The 19770-nt window shown below is 40.0% G+C and overlaps 4 protein-coding genes across 5 annotated transcripts; 3 read left to right on the top strand and 1 right to left on the bottom strand.

Annotated features, from left to right (window-relative positions):
* The first annotated feature begins 1839 nt into the window (after positions 1 to 1839).
* cish (cytokine inducible SH2-containing protein) lies at positions 1840 to 4307 on the top strand. Its single transcript, XM_034532337.1, has 3 exons — positions 1840 to 2421; positions 2991 to 3154; positions 3373 to 4307. Exons 1-3 carry the CDS (start codon positions 2402 to 2404, stop codon positions 3867 to 3869), a joined length of 681 nt encoding a protein of 226 aa, XP_034388228.1. The 5' UTR covers positions 1840 to 2401; the 3' UTR covers positions 3870 to 4307.
* Positions 4093 to 10647, bottom strand: hemk1 (HemK methyltransferase family member 1). Of its 2 annotated transcripts, none has more exons than XR_004609470.1 (11): positions 10310 to 10647; positions 8641 to 8814; positions 8442 to 8533; positions 8260 to 8353; positions 8017 to 8154; positions 6345 to 6419; positions 6194 to 6243; positions 5994 to 6099; positions 5702 to 5797; positions 5308 to 5418; positions 4093 to 5071 (listed from the first exon to the last, which is right to left on the bottom strand). XR_004609470.1 is itself a non-coding variant. In XM_034532336.1 (11 exons), the coding sequence occupies exons 1-11, from the start codon at positions 10370 to 10372 to the stop codon at positions 5008 to 5010; spliced, it is 1053 nt and encodes a 350-aa protein (XP_034388227.1). In that variant the 5' UTR covers positions 10373 to 10646; the 3' UTR covers positions 4093 to 5007. The 2 variants fall into 2 exon arrangements, 1 of the variants encoding a protein (XP_034388227.1); XM_034532336.1 differs by having other exon boundaries at positions 6355 to 6419; positions 10310 to 10646.
* A 28-nt stretch (positions 10648 to 10675) lies between these two features.
* nprl2 (NPR2 like, GATOR1 complex subunit) lies at positions 10676 to 14607 on the top strand. The gene is made up of 11 exons (XM_034532335.1): positions 10676 to 11485; positions 11880 to 11971; positions 12085 to 12253; positions 12375 to 12483; positions 12706 to 12842; positions 13118 to 13215; positions 13404 to 13440; positions 13709 to 13802; positions 13889 to 14006; positions 14116 to 14258; positions 14340 to 14607. Exons 1-11 carry the CDS (start codon positions 11405 to 11407, stop codon positions 14405 to 14407), a joined length of 1146 nt encoding a protein of 381 aa, XP_034388226.1. The 5' UTR covers positions 10676 to 11404; the 3' UTR covers positions 14408 to 14607.
* A 677-nt stretch (positions 14608 to 15284) lies between these two features.
* On the top strand, positions 15285 to 19604 carry zmynd10 (zinc finger, MYND-type containing 10). The gene is made up of 11 exons (XM_034533322.1): positions 15285 to 15559; positions 16066 to 16174; positions 16364 to 16480; positions 16567 to 16620; positions 16824 to 17074; positions 17262 to 17356; positions 17463 to 17635; positions 18090 to 18215; positions 18301 to 18422; positions 18505 to 18630; positions 19181 to 19604. Exons 1-11 carry the CDS (start codon positions 15471 to 15473, stop codon positions 19278 to 19280), a joined length of 1362 nt encoding a protein of 453 aa, XP_034389213.1. The 5' UTR covers positions 15285 to 15470; the 3' UTR covers positions 19281 to 19604.
* Positions 19605 to 19770: the final 166 nt, after the last annotated feature.

The following is a 19770-nucleotide window of genomic DNA, read 5'->3' as shown; positions in this document are numbered from 1 at the left end:
AATGAAGCCCATGCCACATATTTTAGGAATTGTGGCTATACTAATTAGAAGATAAAGCTGCTACAACCAAAAACAATCAATGTCATGACTGCCTTTGTATCCCTATATTTCTCATATAAATGCAAATCCAAGAATGGAGTTTGTAATTAAAAAAGGATCACCTGCACACTACTGTACGTTTGTAATAAACAAGCATTTGTTCATTGACATATTAGGTACAGCTCAAAGCCATAATGACATCAAGCTGAGCACAACACGCTTTTTCATGAATGGAAATGCAGTTCAGATTATAGTTTCCAAAAGTCCAAACAAGAGCTGAAAGGATTGGTCAATTACTCAATTAGACTCAACAGATAATAAATCAGAAATAGGCTAATCAATCATTTATAAGTTTCAACAATTTTCACTGGCTGATGTTTGACGAATGTGAATATTTACTCGATTGGAAGAAGTGAATAATCAATTAATAAAGAAAATGAAATCATAATGAAATTAATCATTTGATTTAGCCTTAATCAAAAATACATTGGATTTTCCAGGGATACAAAGGACTCTCACCATCAGGACAATCATTTACAGTTACACATCCTTGCACAACTACTCTTTAAATATGTATCACTTTAATAACATACTTGTTTTTGTTTGTTTGTTTGTTTATATATATATATATATATATATATATATATATATATATATATATATATATATTGACACCAACCAAGCCAAATTCCTTTTCAGAATTCATTCTACACCTTAAGAAAACATTCAATTGAAAATGCTGCCACTGCATCACGCGTTTAAACAATCTTTTCTGAGGGATTTCATTTCTTTAGGTTTCGCTCCTGTCTGCAGTTCCTGTTGCAATGCGCTACACATTGTAAACTGGCTGTTCGTGCTGCAAGTTGCTCAGGTTTAGTAACAGAGATCATCTCATTAACATAAAGGCGGTACATCCTGAACTCAGAAACCATATTTGTTCAACCGCATCCGTCACAAGTCCACGAGAGTTCTCAGGAAAAAAACATATTCCAGGATTTCTTTGAATTTAGTTTTAGTTTTGGCTATCCAGGATCAGCAGGCTCTCATATGGTTATGATTATGATACAGAATAGTTTCATGTGTTTCTTTGATTCCACTGTCGCGTACGGCGTGTGTGTGTTCATTGATTTGCAGTATTGCCTCTTCTCTCAGATCATATGCTCAAATCATATAGTCGGTGTTGTTGTTGACAGTTCAGACTACTGTTGGAAAAAGTATTTTTGAAAACTGGAACGGTGTAAATCCAGCATCAGTATTGTGCTCGGCAGCCTTTATTTGGCCTGTCATTTCAAAAATATATATATAAGATATATATTTCCGATATAGATTCCCTCTAAAACAAACGTCCGGAAAGATTATGAACAGAAATAGGATTTTACATTCTGAACCTCAGACATTAATAACGTTAATAAATCAAGAATAACAAATCGTGATCAACAGGACGTGTCCTGTGGCCTAACAGTTAACCCGCTTTTTGGGGTTTATTGTCACAATAACAACTTGCTTTCTCGATATTATTACTAGTATATTACTCGACAAACCTCCGAGAACCCCTCTCGTCGTGTTTTCCACCAGGATCAAGGGAAATCTATATTACTGGAAACAGCCTGTGTGCATTCCTATTATCTTTAATGTTGAGGCGGTGAATTCCCAGAAAGAAGACTCAGTCAGGGCCGCCCGGCGGGGCGGAGTCAAACCCTGCGATTATTCCTGGAAAGCAGATAGGGAGAAGCTGCCGCGATATTCCTGGGAGCGAGCGTCGGTTCAGCGAAGGCGGCTGACAAGCGGGAGAGTCTCACAACACGGGCTCGAAGCGCTTTAATCCGGAGAATTGAGCGTACAAAATAAAACATTTCAACCAGCAAACACGCAACTACAAAAAAAAAGAAGCAGTCGCTGTCTTTCTCAGCGCGAGGCAACCCACGGTGGTTGGTGCGGAATGGGAGTTGGTGCGCCGGTGTGACGTCAGAGCCGCCGGTGCTGTTCTCAGAATAGACTTCTAGGAAAACAGTAATTTTTAAAAGCCGAGCCCTTACACTCTGTCCTCCACACATTTTGGAGCCCATTCTGGTGACAACGCACTCCAAACCGCCGCTCAGGAGATTTTTACGTTTTAAATGTATTGTTTTCATTTTTTAACCGAACGTTTTTTATCCGGTGTTTTATAAACGACAGGAACAAACCCGACTGGATATACGGCGCTCCTTTACTGTCCTACTCGTATCTCAACCGATGTGAAAACTCATTTTCTCGACAAGTTTTTTAAAAATTATTTCTTTAGAGCTCAGTCTCTATATGTTTTCCTTAATTTTTGAAGGAGAAATACCGACCGGATCTTAGTCCAGAGGATTCAAGAAATAGCATGATTCTTTGTGTGCCAGGGTGAGTTGACTTTTCTTTGTTTGTGCGCGTTCGCTTTTATTGTCTGTGTAAATAACAAAACCAATACATCTGTTTAAATTAATGCACTCTTAATCAGTGTGCATGTATCTTTAAAGTCTTTCAATGGGATTGTTAATTATACATGTTTTTCTGAGGGTGAGTTCTTTAAATCAAGTCTCACATTACAAAGGCCTTTTGCACTGATGGTAAACAAATTATCCTAAACTTCTTGATACTAGTACAAGTAAATATAAATGTACATTTAGTATTTAACCTTTATTTAAGCCTGCCTGTGGTCACATGGTTCATTTGTGTCCTTGTCAACATTAAAAGACAAAACACAAGAAACACAACATCTGTATTGAATACAAATATCATTATAACATTGTAATTAAGACCAACTATTAACATTGTGTGGCTCTCAAATTGAAACTGGATCGTGAAGTGAATGTCTTCCTCTTGTCCTAATTCAGCAATAAACACTATGGTGACGTGGATCTTGCATTGATATGGAAGAAGAAAGCCCTCTGTAACTGTTTTTAAAACCATATTCTCCATTTTATTTTTAGTCCGAGAGCTCCTCTGCCCGCTGCTCTGTCCACTGAAACCCCACGGGGTATGCGGGCAGGAACTGTACCTTCCACCTCATGCCTTCAAAGCACCCCTCCACTATGGGACCCCACAAAGGACCTCCGGGCAATTGCAAGCAACTTCTGCTATCTAGAAAATTCAGGTACAGTAAAAATGTTTTCACATTTACATCGGCAAATGCAATTCTTGAAAATTCACAAACTGTTCCGGGGACCGTTTGGCACATTTTATCTTCTGCTGGAAGGGATATGATTAAAAGTGCCTAATTGTGGACTGTTAACTGTAAAATAAAGCATTGTACACGACAGTGAAAGAACAGACTGTTCAGAGTGACTAACATTCAGGAATCTGTGTGTGTAGGATGGTACTGGGGAGCTGTAACTGCAGCTCAGGCCCACGCTGCACTTCAAGAGGCATCTGAAGGAGCGTTCTTGGTGCGAGACAGCAGCCACCCTCTGTACATGCTGACCCTGTCGGTCAGGACTGCACGCGGCCCCACGAGTATACGGATTCAGTACAGCGGCGCCCAGTTTTTGCTCGACTCCAGTTCCCCGGCCCGGCCCAGCCTGTCGTCCTTCCCCAACGTGCCCAGCCTGGTGCAGCACTACATGGGACCAGAGAGGAAAGCAGAGGAAGGGAAGGTGGTGGAGGACGCTCCTTCAAAACCCTCTCAGCAGACAATTCAGGAGACATCTGTGGTATTAAAACTGAAGCGAGCTGTGTTCAAGCCCCAGGGTCTCCCATCTTTACAGCACCTCACACGCCTCGTCATTAACAGACACTCTGACTATCCCGACCAGCTACCACTCCCGAGGCCTCTGCTGCGTTACATACAGGACTATCCCTTCAAGGTATAAGCGTCCCTCAAGTCTATTATTACGACTTATAGGGAAAAAAAACTGTTAAACAGGTCCCGTCCTTCAAAGACTGCTGCGCAAGCAGTTGGATGCCCGACACAAAAGTACTGGACAAGGACATGTCTTTGCTGACGAAGTGCACACGTTCAGTGAATACGTGCCTGATTTCAGACTGAATTTGTCGAGGACTGAGTGAAGAAGTACCAGAGAAGAAGACGACGACTTGTGAGCAAATCTCAGTACTGTAATCTTTATGTCATGATGGATGTGGAAATTGTCCATATCTGTATTACCATAATCAGTTCTGGAAGTGCATACTGTTAAGTACACTGATTCCATTGAGACATCTTTTACGCAGTTTTATTTTTCTCAGTAAAACATTTTTTCTACCTTTTACATGTGTACATTTTTCTATTAAAATAACCGATTGGAGTCCAACTTGCTGTCCTTAAAATCATTTTCTCTTTACAACTGGCAGTTTTACTCACAGGATAAAGAGAAGTACTGTCCATCATCATCATCTTTATTTAATGGCACATGATGACTTGCTCTTGTGACACTTGTTACGAAATATGTTCTGCTTTCAAATCACCTTTGAAACACAAAGACTTTGAGCTTTAAGTGTGTAAGAGATGCGGATTGTGTGAGGAAGTAAAGGCCACATTGTGTCTGTGTGTATGTGCATGTGTGCGTGTGTGCGTGTGTGTGTTTTTGCTCAACAATGTGTACAGCCTGCATCTGACTCAGCGAGTGGACGAGCGAAGGGGAGGACCGTTCATCAGCGGATTCACAGAACTGCTGAATGCTTCCTGGGAGGAGGGTGAGATTCTAAGAGGGAGGGTTCTAAGAAAAGCCTCAGTAATTACCTTCAGCTTTCAGTCTGCTTTTGTGCCACCTCGCACACAGTTTTTTACTTTTTTTTAATCGTGGCGCAGGATGTGATCAGACATGTTACCAGATTAAAAGTGCAACAGAGACATGAAAATGTTTTGAGCCTCTGCAAGTGGTGAATTTTGAGTAATGAAATTGGTGCAGGCACGTGCACGTGCTCGTGCCCGTGCTCGGCGGCTCAGCGGGGGTAGGGGAGCTGAGGCTGTGGCGACCTGGGCTAAAGCCAGTGTAATAGGATCTCAGTTTCTCAATCCAGATCCAGCTTGTGGTACTTGTTTGACTTCTCTTTCCGAAGGATGCAAAATCGTGGCCTAACAAACAAAAACAAACAGACTCTGAATTTGGGCTTGAAATGCAAAACTAGCACAAAGCAGTGGTGTATTGCGCTTAATTATGTGATTAAACGTTTAAAATTATGACCTTGTACGTTAAATCCAAAACAGTGATGGGCAACACTTTAGCATGTACAGCAGGTTAAATGATGACAAACTGGTTAAATGACGCCATGGTGGAAGACATGAAGACTGAGAGGCTCTTTAAAACAGACCTGCCGGTGATGTCGTGCCGAGTCTCCACATAACGCATCTCTTCCACATTCACCTCCACCCACCGTTGAATGAGCGGGGGGTGTCTGGGATCCACCTCCAAGTAAACACGTCTGTTATTCACGAGAAAGAGAACACATAATGGATTAAAAATGTATTATGAACGGGACACAATTATTAGAAGCCACCATGGTATGTCACTGGAACTGTTTCCACAGGAAGTCTTTTAAAAAGCTTAACCCATTAAAGAGGCAACATGAGACGTGTGTTTTTCTCTTTTTTGCGACAAGCCGCAGCCAGTGGGAATTAAACCCAGGTGTGTGTGTGCGTGTGTGTGTGTGTGTGTGTGTGTGTGTGTGTGTGTGTGTGTGTGTGTCGGGCAGTGGAGTTTCTCACCCATGATTTGATAGAATCTGAGGAGCCAGAGTCAAAATCTGTTTGATTACTTTCAGGCCGTCTTTACCTCCATCTAAAGCAGCATGGTCTTCAAACCTGGGCCCACAGTAAATTAATTAAATTCATATAATTGATTCCAAAAAACAAAATACATTCTTAAAGGACACCTAATACATGTATTAAAATCAATGTTCTGGTCTGACTTGGTGTTTTGGTGACCCTGAAACAAACATCTGATTTACCAAATACAATTTTGTAAGAAAAAAAAAGAAGCTGAATGTGTTATAGTCACAGAAATATTTCAGGTTCCAACGTGGTCATATCCTCTGAGAACAGGTACGGGGGGTTACTGACCAAAGTTGAGACATGGCGACAAAGGCTTAACACAGTTTCTGCATCTGCCAAAAAAGATTTTTTTTATTCAGAATTCTTTTTATGAGCAATATGTTGAGGAGCATTTCCGACTATCTGCAAAGTATTGCTTTCACTTACCTTTCATTACATCTAAACAATGAATCTGTAATCTGTCCTGAAGCCCCAACCTGCAGAAAAAGATCCTTTATCAGACATTCAATAAAAATAATTTATTGCAAGTCTTAAAAAAGTAAAAGTAAATCAATAAGGATATTTACAACTTGCTTACGTGTGCTTACATTAACGCATTCGCTCTTGTTAAATCCACCGCATCCTGGCTTTGATCCAGAGCAGTAACTTTAAGCTTGGGAATGAGAAACAAACACAGCAATTAAAAATGATCTTTACTGTTTGGGTGCAACTACCCCAGGGAAAATAATCTATTTCTCGGAAAGACAGTTTTATAATCTGTTAAAAGTGTGGAAAGAAAAATGAGCAGACATAGCTAAACTTATGACGGGTAGTAGAAAGGTTGTTTGGTTGAGCAGTGAGCTGAAACTATGCCCTGTGCTTTGAGAGGTGAAGACACTACTACAAAGCTCTTTCCTCAGCCATGTGTATCTATTCCACAGCTGGGACTAATGAGGGTTGTCAGACAATAAAACTGTTCTATTAAGCGATTCATTATTTTCTCCTTACAATGTAAACATTGAAACATGGCCATCACCTGTAAACAAAACCAAATTACTTGAATAGTCGGACCAGCAGCTTAAAACCCACAGTGTGAAGTATTAACTTATAAGAATACAAAGCTGACAAACTACTTTGAAAGCATTACCAGCCAGTGTTTAGTTTTCTTTTCTCATCACAATTGTAATAAATGCATTCCCTCTGAACCTACTGATCACTTAACTGGCTTAATCATGTCAGTACTTACAAAACAAAATTAAGAGTCTACAGCTGTGCTAAATGTTGAAGGAGAACTCCAGATTGTACACATTAAAGTCTGTTTACAGGTCTTGGGAAGGACTATATGGGAAACATTTGCGTAATGCCTTTTTATGGCTACAGAGACTAAAAATCTGAAAAGCGAAAACCATCTGGAAGTGTGCTGTTAGAAAGAAGTAAGCTCATCTTTGCCAGACCTCTGAAGACGGCTCCTCATCTCTGTTTGAGGCTCGAGGCGTCATTAGCCGCTACTATCATAACACACCCGAATCTTCAACTGGAACACTAGTGGTTGCGTTGCATTGTGGGTAATGTAGGCACCATGTTTTAACAAGGAAGAATAATGTATGGAATAAAAAAAAGACATCTTGACAATGTTATAGGAGTGCAATGCTAAATTGTTGGAGCACTCTTTTAATGTCAGCATTGCAAAATGTTCACAATGACAATGCTAACATGCTTATGATTAGCAGGTGTCATATTTGACATGTTCCTAATCTAAACCAAACTAAATATTAGTTTTCTGTGTTAGCATTTTAACCTTTGGCTAACACAAAGTACACCTGTGTCCCATTAGTATCTGGCATCATATTAAATGTCAGGGGGAATCCGAATAACTTTGGTGATCCCCGTAGGGGAACACAAATTCCTGTACAATAAATCCATTGAATGTCAACAAATGTCAACATCAAGATGTCACTAAATGAAAGTTATGAAGAACAAACTCATTTGGACAATTCATCTGGGGTCCGGAAATACAAAATGTGGTATCTCTATCAGATGGTAAAAAGTGAAAACTTTGACCTGCTGGTGGCGCTAGAGGAAAAGTCAGGGGATCCCCTATGCCAGAAGGCATTTTCCTCTGGGGACTATGAATGTATGTACCAAATCCCATGGCAATCCATCCAACAGATGCTTCAGCTCGGATCAATGTGTTGGACTGATGGACCAACACTGCCATTCCTGGAGGCTAGCGTGGCTAAGAATCTATTAGTTACAATGACAAACCTAACCTGAGGCAGACTCTTCAGCAGACTCAGAGAAATGGCACCAGAGCCACATCCCACTTCCAAGCATGTATGCTGGGAGTCTGCACCAATTCCAGTGCCGGGCTTCATCTCCAGATCATTGAGCATGAGTTCAACCAACTCCTGAACCAACACACAGAGAAAACACTGCTGTGGTCATGTGCGATTGATCGATGGGATTCCCCTGTACGTCATACGTATGTGTGGCATGTTTTTCTCCTGTCCAACCTCAGTTTCAGGTCTTGGTATGAACACAGGAGGTCTCATCTTCAGTGTCAGATCTCTGAAGTCCCACTCCTCAATCACATACTGCACAGGCATTCTGCATCAAACACACACATTTATGAGTATTCTCAGTGAAAGAAACATTTGTCGTTATTTATATGGAGGTGTAGATAGAAACGTTATACCTGGATAGGCGTCTAGAGCAGAGCTTCCACATCTGCTCGGTTTTTTCTGGGCTTAGAAACTCTGATAACTTCTCCTGCTCAAGACTTTCTATCTGGATTACGTCATGTGAGAAAATGAAGGTATGCTTTTAAACGTTAATGTGTCAATTCAGACATTACATCAGGCATTGTTGAAAGAGCTCAAGAAAATTCCACTCACAGTTTTAGCACCGAGCAGGTAAGCCATAATGTAGAGGCTGGAGTGGTCGGGCTCCATCACGCCTCTCTCCGTGAAGTGATTCTTCCACAAATCCACTGCCTGAAGTGCTGTGATCCGGCCTGCAGGTATGGCTGGAGCGCTGCATGTATGCACCACACGGGAGCCCCAAAGTCCCTAAAAGATTTAAGGGAGCTTCTAAATAACCACAAATAAACAGCTAACCTGCTTTCCAGCTGGGGCTTAACAGGAACTCGTTGATTTTCCCGTTGTGATTCCTCCTTGTGATAATCCCCATCATCACCCTTTAAGTGATGCCGGGAAGTCATATTTAAGAATTGCAGATCAAATAAATGATGTGAGATTATTAAATTTACCTTCACTCTAATGCAATCCCATACAAGACTGCATGATTCTCAGTCGGGTTTCTAATTATGTGTCTCTCTAAATGGATTTCTGTAATATGAAAGGACAACTAAGATAATTTGTTCCGAGTTAGCCTACAACATATTTACCCGTTACAACTCCAGCCAGCTACTAACATTCACATCTCAACACCTGAACTTCTGTGCTCACATATTGACAATCGTTCCATTTCCCTTATCAGCAGCAGATTTATCCTCAGAGAGGGGAAATTGTAATTATTCATAAAAGTAATCAAATGTATGAAAGCATATAATTAATAATATTGTGATACATATTATAAGCAATATTAGAATTTATTGTTATACATGTGTATCGCTCATCTTTTGGGGAACTTAATCTCTGGATAAATAAACTAGCGACCACTCAAAGTGCTTTCTAACACCAGTCAGCATTCACCATTCAGACACGCATACTGATGGAAGAAGAGACGATACCATAATGTTTATCATATTTACCGCCTCTGTTCCTCAGAGGCGGTAAATATGCACATCAACACATGCAATTTGGTATTCAGTACCTTGTCCAAGGACACTTTGACATGTAGACAGCAGGCCAGGGATTGTACGATACTTCGCCTGCACGCCGTTTGGTTAAGTTTGCCTATTTGGACCGAGTATCTATTGACAGTTGCCTGTTTTCGGACCTCGGTAAAGAGAATTTTATTTGATGGTTGCTACTTTTGGGTTCAAGCTTGTAGTGTTTAAGAGCCATTACAATACCGCTGTGTTTCGACTGTTAGTTGAAGTAAATCATTAATTATGAGACATATACTTTCCATTAACTTGAGGTGGGCATTTGTAATTGATTTATAAAATATGATATATAGATTAATCAATATTGAATAGTTTAGTTTGTATATCCTACATAAATTGTGGATATACATGGAATCTTGTCCCTTTAAATATTAAAAAGGGGGGCAATTAATAGCTGGCTGCCATACTTATTTCATACAAATGAGCTATTTCTTCATGTAGTTATATTTTGGTGATTAAGTTGACTTATAAGACTGTTTGTGTGATATTTTATCAAGATTTGATCAAGATTGTGTCCCTTCTGGAGCTTAAATTAAATCTTATCTTAGAACCAATTAGAAACCAGACCCACATTCAGTAAGACACATTGCAATAGGTTTGTATTTATGCATTTTCACCAGCATGCTTAATTAACTCAACTGTGCTTAAAGCAGAATTAATTGTTACCGAGAGGACTCCCTGGAAATAACAACAAAAATAAATGTGTTAGTTACCTTTGGTCCAACAATCCTGCACCCAAAGCCTCGGTAGCCTGCACTCAGAGATAACCTCCACATGATCAAGCTATACGTACACGCTCTGTTTACATCATCATTATTTACGTTTTACAGGGACACATCGTTTGTGTAGGCGTCTTTCGCTATTCTGTTGTCCTCTATGTACACTTTCTAGGTCATGTGTACCATTCGAACCGCCTTATATGGACATTAAGCTACATTGTATGCCACCCATGGCAAGCTAGTAGATACTGTCGATAGTATTTCCTACACATGGCGCAGCAACCCTCTTCAACTGTTGACACAAGTCTACACACACTGCGCACATTGCGCAGCACTGATCCTGTTGAGTAGTGTTGCCTTTAAGGACTATCGAATATATGAACTGTTTAGCACCTAGCTGCCGAAAAACCAAGCAAAGGGGTGACAATCGCTGAAACCTGGAACGTTTGTATATGTATTCCCTTTAGATAATATACATTGTGTGAACAACTGATAGTAAATATCTGTTTTCAACTGGTAGTCGATGTATAAACCTCAAACTTAAGTAGATATAATAGAATATTTAATATACTCTGCCCACATAATAATAAAACTACAGATACAGCAAATATGTCTAAAAAAGATATTGTGCTATTATTATTGGTGTTTGTTTAAAACATAGACACGTTCTCCACTGTCCGCGTAATATTTACGACTTCCGTTGTCTACGTTAGTAAATAACGAGGAGCTCGTGAATATATCGGTATTGTTGTGCCTCAAAGTGCAGTGCATTAATGTGTCGAGTCCTGGAGAGTTGGTGGATAGTTTGTTACTAGGTTGACCGCATTTTTGCCAAAGTACAGTGACAACACATTAGTCCCGACGTTGCCTAGACGTGAGAACAGCTACATGTATTTCACAGGAGGTCACAGGCTGGTTTTCAACGTTACAACGGGAAGCTAGCAGCTAGCTTCAGCTGCTAACTAGCGGGCACGTCAGGGCAGTCTCACACAGGACGCTGTCATCTGAGACTGAGACTGAGACTGGTTAACATTTGTTAAACTGAACATTTGGTAAATTATTTGCAGTAAGGTTGCCCTGACAAGGTATATGATGGGCATGACCTCTCGAATAGAGTGTATATTTTTCAGTGAGTTTCACCCCACCTTGGGTCCCAAGATAACATATCAGGTGAGTTTAAATGTGCAAATACTATATATTAAGGGGAAAGGTAATACACATGACCACAACTGTAGTATTAATTACCATAGCAACTACCAACATGGCTTACCCTTATGGCAGTAAAGTTGTCAGAAATAAAAAGTATGTTAAATATGCTGTTTGCCATTTTGATAATTATGTGGACAACTTTTTTAAAAATAGTATCCAAAGTTGCCAAAAGTCTCAGTGAATAGTGTTTTGACTCCTTGTTTAATGGAATTAAAATGAGCATAATTGATCTTAGCAGGCCCCTCTACATATGCATGTGGTATGGACTATGGAATTGAAAAGTGCATCATCTTTCTAAAGCTTGTATATAGAATGCATTATGTCAGACAGTGTCATCTATGTCCTCTCATGACAGGTCCCAGAGGAATACATTTCACGAGAGCTATTTGACACAGTTCAAGTTTATATCATCACCAAGCCAGAACTGCAAAACAAATTAATAACGGTGTATGTATAATGCTTCTTTCTTTAATTGTTCTTTGCCCTTGAGATATGTGTGTTTGCCTTTGTTGCTCTTTGCACGACCAAACTATCCTATTTGCTCTTTTTATCTTTTTTAGCACCGCCATGGGAAAAAAGTTAATTGGGTGTCCTGTGTGTATCGAGCATAAAAAGTACAGCAGAAATGCCCTCCTGTTTAACCTTGGCCTTGTTTGTGACGCCCAAACCAACACCTGTGCCCTTGAGCCCATTGTCAAGAAGTTGTCTGGGTACCTCACAACTCTGGAGGTTGTGGATAATGCATTTTCATAACTGTACTTGTGACTTGATTGCTCTGATGTTTGCATAGTTTTCAGTAATAAGAAATCTCAGAGATGATCTTAAATCTGTTTGTCTTGTTGTGTTGCAGCTGGAGAGTGGCTTTATATCCAATGAGGAGAGCAAGCAGAAACTTTTACCCATTATGTCGACCTTGTTAGAAGAACTTAATGCCACAGGAGCCTGCACCTTACCCATAGGTATATTTTGTATTTTACTATGTTTATTAAAGTTTTATCTTTGGCAAACAACCATCAATCTCTTAAACATACAAGCTGAATTTAGCACTAACGTTCATGGTTTGGCATCTGAAAACATTTTGGTGGCAACAAGTAAGTATTAATTGTTGCCAAGCTGAATTGTAAGTATTTTTTTTATTTTTTATTCTAGTCTCCTTTTCTGTTTTCTGTGTTTGTTTTTAGATGAGTCCAACACCATACACCTAAAGCTGATCCAGCTGCGAAAGGACCCCCCGATTGTCCAGGAGTATGATGTGCCTGTCTTCACCCAGTGCAAAGACCATTTTATCAAATCTCAGTGGGATCTTACCACTCAACAGGTAGGCCTTTTGTCACATATCAAGGGACGTTGTGATAAGATAAGATGTGCCGAAATTCTAGGAAGAGGAGAAAGATTAGTTATTAAAGGCCTGTTATCAGCAGTACATGAAGTGTACACTTGTTTCACATCTAATATTTCATCAATGAAAATTAGTCATTAGTGCCATTTAACAATTGCTAGTTCAAAGTAGTGTATATGAATCATATTATTCGAACAATTCAGGTCATAGTGTTTAGTACAAGCCAATAATGTTCAACTTCATGTTTACTGCAGATCCTGCACTGTATTGATGGATTTAGACACATCCAGAAAATCTCTGCTGAAGCGGACGTAGAGCTGAATCTTGTTCGCATTGCGGTGCAGAATCTTCTGTGAGTACATTTCAGTGAGAAAAGGGCAACAGCGGCGACTAATGTGCTTCAAAACACCCTCATCCATTGTTTTCTGTGTACAGTGAGCCTGAGGGTTTATCCATGCACTCGTGCTTGCGCGCGTGCGGCAAGACTTTTATTTCCAAACAAAACAAAAAAGATGCTAAAATCCTCCTTTTCCTCCACAGGTATTATGGTGTTGTGACCTTGGTGTCAATATTTCAGGTATGGCAGTACTACCTTTGATATTAAGCCACTGTGAATGCAATCTAAATATTTTAAAAGACTTGGAACTTCATCAACATCTTTCATTTGACACGTCAAAGCTAATATCTGTTTAAGAGTATTAACATTTTAAAAATAATATTATTATACAATCTACAAACTTTATTTCTTTTAATATTTCTATTTTTTTCCCTTAAAGCAGCCTAATTCTGTGTCGTAAAAATTTGAGCGTTTGTACGTTTAGTGATCGTCTTTTACCTCATTTCAGTACTCTAATGTTTATTGCACCACCCCGAAAGTCCAGAGCATCATCGATGATAAGTCCATTCAGGTGGAGTGCCTCAATTACGTCACCAAGCAAGGTAAATAAGGAGCATGATTATCAAACATTACATTCATGTTTTATTTATTTTTCTTTTGAGATATTCATTGTTTGATTGTCTTTCAGGTCAGAAGCGTGCCAGTCTGAGAGATGTTTTCCAGCTGTACTGTGGTCTGAGTCCAGGAACCACAGTCCGAGACCTTTGTTCTCGCTACTTGCAGCAGCTTCAAAGGGTTGACGAGAGGTCGGCGTCAATCACCTTATCAGTTCCTGAAAATACTTAATGACTCCTGCAGAGTTAGGTCAGAGTGACCTTTATTTACTTGTATGTCATGTCATGTGTTGCTTTTCAGGAAGCTGATCCAATTTGGCCTCATGAAGTCTCTTATTCGACGGCTTCAAAAATATCCAGTGAAGGTGATCCGTGATGAAAGGAGCAGGTTGCCTCGACTCTATACCGGTTGTCATAGTTATGATGAAATCTGCTGTAAAACAGGCAGGTCTCTCTCCATTTGTTGAGTATGAATAATAACTCATGTTAGCAAACAAGTCTGCTTACAGTGTGGTAACTTTACAGGTATCAGTTATCAGGAGCTGGACGAACGTTTGGAAAATGATCCCAACATCGTGGTGTGCTGGAAGTGACATGAATCTTTAAACGGACTGAAAGATACAGAGATGCCTCAACCAACGATGCCTTTTTGTTAAATTAGTGTGTTTTTTGTTTGTGTTTTTACAAATCTCTTTTTCAAGAATTTGCATTTCTGTTTAGGTCAAGTGAGGACGGTTATATTTATTGATATTGTACAAAAGAGAATTTGTAATTAATAAAAGAGATTATCCTACAATGTAACAGTTTGTCCTAAATCACAGTGCATAAAAAAAATTAGAATGTTGTTATTTTGTAACAATTAAAAAATGACCCTCAGATTGATACAGAGGTGGATTCAGAAGATCTGATAGACGTTATCAGACGGAAATAAAATATAATATTTTTCTAACCTATAAACTACAATAAGAATTTTTATATTTTTATGTCTTCAATTCAGAGGAATTTGGACACCTACATTTATTTGACAGCCATAGTTGCCAGTTGCTTTACAAATCAAGCTTTTGCATAACAAATATATGATAAGCTGTTAAATGCTACTTGCACAGTACTTTTCAATTTGAATCATGATCGTGATAATCTATAGAGTAGACCATGTTATAAACTGCTTCAAAAAGGCAGGAAAAAACATCAGGTCTAAAATAAAGCAAAAAGTAAAATCAGTAATGGCTTTTAGAAAAAAAAGTAGCATTTGTTTTAAAAAGGAAATGTGAGACGATTATTGACTCAGCCGCGGTGCCCGGAACTTTACATTTAATTTTGATAGTAATACTTGTCATTGTGTATTTTTACAGTGAGGCACTACAGCTCTGGCTTTTGAAACTACTTCCTCTCTGGGGATTTGAGACCTTTTCATACTTTACGATGCACCTCCCCTCTCTAGTGATTTGAGACTTTTCCATACTTGAAGCTGCGCCGCCCCTCTCTAGGGATTTGAGACCTTTCCATACTTTGAGAAGCATCGCCCCCCTCTGGCTGCAGGGAGGAAGTGCCTGGGTTCGTTTGGTTAGTCACCATGACAACCTAGTGTACCGACTCCAAACCAACTTGACTAAAGCGACAGCTTGTGAAATTATGTGTTGAGTTTGCTACAACGAAATGGACACGTCTGTAATTCTACCCGTCGAAGCGGAGGGGTTTGTTCAAAGTCTGGAAACTTCCTCTCTCAAGGAAGTCGGCTCTGAGAGGTAACTAGGAGGAACCCGCTAAGGTGCACTAAAGTAACGTTAGCTCACATGCTAAACTAGCTAACTTACCTGAACCCGGTGACCTAGTCCAGCCAGGAGGGTGAAGGGTACTGTGCAGCAGGAGCTGACCAAAACAAGGCGAGGCAATTAACGTTTTATTCAATAGTAGGAAGGTTGAAAGTGTCTCGGGACATCCAAACACCACTATCAGTATTAGTATATACATCTAATCTAATTGAAAACTACTTCAAAGCACTGGTGCCTAAATGAGTGTTGGGATTAAAATATAAAAACTACCTAACAGGCTTATTTCAAGGTTATTATCTCCCACAAAGATGCATGGACTGTCCGCTCATTTCATCACACACATCCATGTCCAGTCAGAACAAACAACAACACAGTAGAAATTAAAACACTGAAATTAGGCAGTATATTTTATCAATGTTTAGCTGTCCATAAAGTCTACCTGTGCCTTTTTAATGATTTTTCTCTTTGTGTGTTAACAGGTGGTTCAGACAGCATGCGCACATCGAGAAACTTAACATGCAAGCAATACTGAATGCTTCTGCCATGCACGATGAGTATGTTAAGGAGCTCCTGGTGTCATATGGAAAGGTGACTGCTCCCTCTCGTGATGTTAAAATGTCTGTTTAAATTTAGTGAAGCCCTGCAAACATCTAATAAGAAGTCTCTTGAAACAAGTTTTCTGGTTGTTTCTATTGCTTAGAATTACATATGATATCTCAATGAACACATTTTTTATAAGTTTAATCTGCAGTATCTTTTTTCCTCCCCCCTTTCTAGATACCTGTTCTGGTCCATGAAATGATCCTCGTTGAAATTTGGAAGCATAAAGTGTTCCCCATTTTATGTCAGCTGGAGGACTTCAATCCCAATAACACATTCCATCTTTATATGGTGGTGAGTGCAACATTAGGTGTAACAATGATAATCAGTTTGCAGCGCTCCCAACTGATTTTGTGTGTACTTTAATGTATCCACCTTAGATCCACCATGAAGCCACAATCATAAACCTGCTTGAAACCATAATGTATCACAAGGTTAGTGTGTGCACAAATACATACCCCCAAATTATATTGATCTGCATCATATATTTAAATGTATTAAAACATGAGAGTAATCACGTGGCCAGGCAGTTCATACTCTCTCTCTCTCTCTCTCTCTCTCTCTCTCTCTCTCTCTGTAAATATTGTTATAAATTAAGCTTAATGGGACATATTGAAAAAGGTTGTGTTTTGTGCAGGATTCCTGTGAGGCTGCTGGTGACTCTGTTCTTGACTTGGTGGATTACTGCCACCGCAAGCTCACCCTGCTGGTCGGCAAAGCGACCAGGGAAGCCGCGACAACTCATGACCAACACAACCCGAAAGGGACAGCAGTCGTACCCTCGACAGACTTGATGACAGAGTTACAGATGCAGAGTGCTGCACAGGAATTTGAAATCTCTCTAAAAGCAGTCTCTGTGCTGCGCTTCATCACTGATCACACCGAGAGGTACGTCGGTGTCTGGACCAAAAAACGTTTGGGGATTAGAAGTTTACAGAGAATCTGAGAAATAATTTTGCTCGGCATTTCAAGCATTTGGATTTATCACGACCAAAATTGATGCAGATTAGTTTTCTGTTGGTTTATTAATTTACCATTCTTTTCACCTGACAGAAGGACTTGTTTTCCTTTACAGTATTAGTGTCATCAATCGCATGATGTGCACCCATAACATGCCTTGCATGCTGGTTCAGTTGATTGACTGCTGTCCTTGGAGTCGCTGTAAAGACGGTACATCACACCTCTTGCATATCAAATCTGTTCTTGTGTGAATGTGTGAATATTGGCTAATACGGGACCCTTCATTTGATGGTGTGCTCTCTGTCTCATACTGAAGGTGAGGTAGAAAAGTACATCAATGGCAGATGGCAGAAGATTTCTGTAGAGTACCATTTAACGATGACAAAACTAGATGGCCAGGTCTGGATTTCCCTTCACAATCTGCTGCTGAAGGAAGACTGCCAAAGGAAATATGACTTTAACAATTACAACAAGAACCAGCTTCTAAAGGTATATTGTGAATACAATGTTGACTGACTCCTTTTCATCATCCCTTTATGTTCTCTATGCTCTGTATTTTAGTTAATCACTGTTTTTAAATTGTATCAATCAATTCCTCCTCCAAAATCTAAGTGCTACTGTATATTAGCTGTAAACTGAAGTTGAGGAAGTGTGTGAGCGTCAGATCATTGTCCTCCAACATCATATCTGATATCCTCGCTTGTTAAAACACAGATTCAGTTTCCAAGGGATTGTTTTGACTAAGATGTTTCCTCCTATTATACGCTTTCTCATCCTCTTCCTGTTGCCTTGATTATATAACCAGAGAGCCTTGTGCATTCTCTTTTCGTGGCATTTCTTTTCTTATGCATTCTGCATAACTCATTGCATAAAGTTCTGATGAAGTTGACTTGTTTTTGTTACTGAGGATTATTTGCGGGCTTATCGTTCATATGCTTCACAGCTTCAAGGTTTCATGACAGAGGTGTTGGTTGATCAGCTGCCAAACCTACTGGATTTGCAGCGTTTCCTGGCTCATCTCACCGTTACAGACCCCGCCCCCCCAAAAAAAGAACTAATTTTGGAACAGGTACACACTCACACATTCACACATATATCTCTATCTAGTGACTATGTCCTTTGTGTATTTACCCTGAGCTTTGCTTTATGTATAGATCCCAGAAATATGGAACTATATTGTGAGAGAGAATTCTGGGAAGTGGAAGGCAATAGCGAAGTATCAAGTCAAAGAAACTTTCAGCCCATCTGAAAGTGAACTGAAGCTGCAGGCAGAGAGGTAATGCTGACCACACAAGTCTGAGATGCAAAGAACTCAACTCCATCCAACATCTCTGTAATTATTGTGATTGTTTTACCAGGTTGAACCAGGTGTACAATTTGGATGTGATGGAGAGTTTACTCCCAGAGAAGCCAAAGTGTGGATGCTGTGGAAAAGAGGCCGCAAAGAGATGCTCTCGGTGTCAGGGAGAATGGTACTGTCACAGGTAAGACATAAAGACAGAAGTAAATCAGCCCGATCTGCCACACTGTCGTGGTGAAGAGGCAGCTGAGCCTGAGGGCAAATCTTGGGAGTTAGCGGTTGATGTATTTCCCAAACCTCACCTACGATCACGAGCTTTGGTGGATGACTGAAAGAATGAGTTTTCTGTCCCGACATCCATCCGGGAAGAGGTCAGAGTGAAGGAGCTGAAGTAGTTTAGGGCTCTAGTTTAGGATGCCTCCCTGGGTCAGACCCAGAACATGCTTGAGGGATAACATATCCGAGATGGCTTGAATCACCCAGGTGCTAGAGGACCTTTGCTAGGGTAGAGAGACATGGATTACCTGGCTCAGCCTGCTGCCACGGCAACCACCATAAAATGGGTTGATGGCTGGATATATAAGTCTGTGTTTCTACATCAGATATAAAAATACATCTGGTCCATGACCATTAAAATACTTTCCTGTGATACTGAATATCCTTATAAGCGTTGTGTTATATCAGACACTTAATGTGTGTTGTGTTTCTGCTGGCGTCTTGTTTGTTTTTTACAGAGAATGTCAGGTGAAGCACTGGTCTAAACACAAGAGAGCCTGTCAGCTCATGGCTGAGGTGACAGAGAAGATCCAGAGGGACCTGCACGGGAACAGCTGACACAGAGAGACTGTCGAAGCACATGCACGGACTGCTGGCGGGCGGGAACAGATGGGAGGAACACATCTGCATGGGCACAATGCAAATTTTGATTCCTATACATTTTAAATAGTTCTTTTAATGAGGTAACATGTATGCCCAGTTACACCGTGTTACACAGTGTTGTTCCTTTTTGTTTTAATATACTGTATATTGTTGTTTGTTTAATAAACTTATGGCACAATAACCTTATGGCTTCGCTTTTCACACTCATTCAACACAGTTGTGGAGAATTGACCTTCTTCATTACACGCCAGCAACAAATAAAAGGCTTCAACGACTCTCTCTTCCTTGTCTTCTTGAGCATTAAGAGTTATTAAGAATGTGACCAGAGCCGTTAGTCACCTATTTATATAATTTCACCAATGTATTTATACTTTAAACTATAAATAAGTATAAGGCTTTTAAACCTGCAGCCAATCTTGATTAGTTTTTACTGACAGAAAGTCAG

Source organism: Cyclopterus lumpus, chromosome 5 (assembly GCF_009769545.1).
Source record: "Cyclopterus lumpus isolate fCycLum1 chromosome 5, fCycLum1.pri, whole genome shotgun sequence".
NCBI classification, from domain to species: Eukaryota; Metazoa; Chordata; class Actinopteri; order Perciformes; family Cyclopteridae; genus Cyclopterus; species Cyclopterus lumpus.
The sequence above is the reverse complement of the archived record's forward strand: the minus strand, read 5'-3'. Positions and strand labels throughout refer to the sequence as shown.

What these genes read in the sequence shown, in the direction of transcription:
- cish (XM_034532337.1), top strand. Translation starts at nt 2,402, where the DNA reads ATGATTCTTTGTGTGCCAGG. An exon ending in ATGATTCTTTGTGTGCCAGG is followed by an intron (nt 2,422 to 2,990) that starts GTGAGTTGACTT and finishes TTTTATTTTTAG; the next exon opens with TCCGAGAGCTCCTCTGCCCG. An exon ending in CTGCTATCTAGAAAATTCAG is followed by an intron (nt 3,155 to 3,372) that starts GTACAGTAAAAA and finishes CTGTGTGTGTAG; the next exon opens with GATGGTACTGGGGAGCTGTA.
- hemk1 (XM_034532336.1), bottom strand. Translation starts at nt 10,372, where the DNA reads ATGTGGAGGTTATCTCTGAGTGCAGGCTACCGAGGCTTTGGGTGCAGG. An exon ending in GCAGGATTGTTGGACCAAAG is followed by an intron (nt 8,815 to 10,309) that starts GTAACTAACACA and finishes TAAATCTTTTAG; the next exon opens with GGACTTTGGGGCTCCCGTGT. An exon ending in TACCAAGACCTGAAACTGAG is followed by an intron (nt 8,155 to 8,259) that starts GTTGGACAGGAG and finishes GTGTTGGTTCAG; the next exon opens with GAGTTGGTTGAACTCATGCT.
- nprl2 (XM_034532335.1), top strand. Translation starts at nt 11,405, where the DNA reads ATGATGGGCATGACCTCTCGAATAGAGTGTATATTTTTCAGTGAGTTT. An exon ending in CCTTGGTGTCAATATTTCAG is followed by an intron (nt 13,441 to 13,708) that starts GTATGGCAGTAC and finishes ACCTCATTTCAG; the next exon opens with TACTCTAATGTTTATTGCAC. An exon ending in TGAAATCTGCTGTAAAACAG is followed by an intron (nt 14,259 to 14,339) that starts GCAGGTCTCTCT and finishes GTAACTTTACAG; the next exon opens with GTATCAGTTATCAGGAGCTG.
- zmynd10 (XM_034533322.1), top strand. Translation starts at nt 15,471, where the DNA reads ATGGACACGTCTGTAATTCTACCCGTCGAAGCGGAGGGGTTTGTTCAA. An exon ending in TTGGAGTCGCTGTAAAGACG is followed by an intron (nt 17,357 to 17,462) that starts GTACATCACACC and finishes CTCATACTGAAG; the next exon opens with GTGAGGTAGAAAAGTACATC. An exon ending in AAGAACTAATTTTGGAACAG is followed by an intron (nt 18,216 to 18,300) that starts GTACACACTCAC and finishes CTTTATGTATAG; the next exon opens with ATCCCAGAAATATGGAACTA.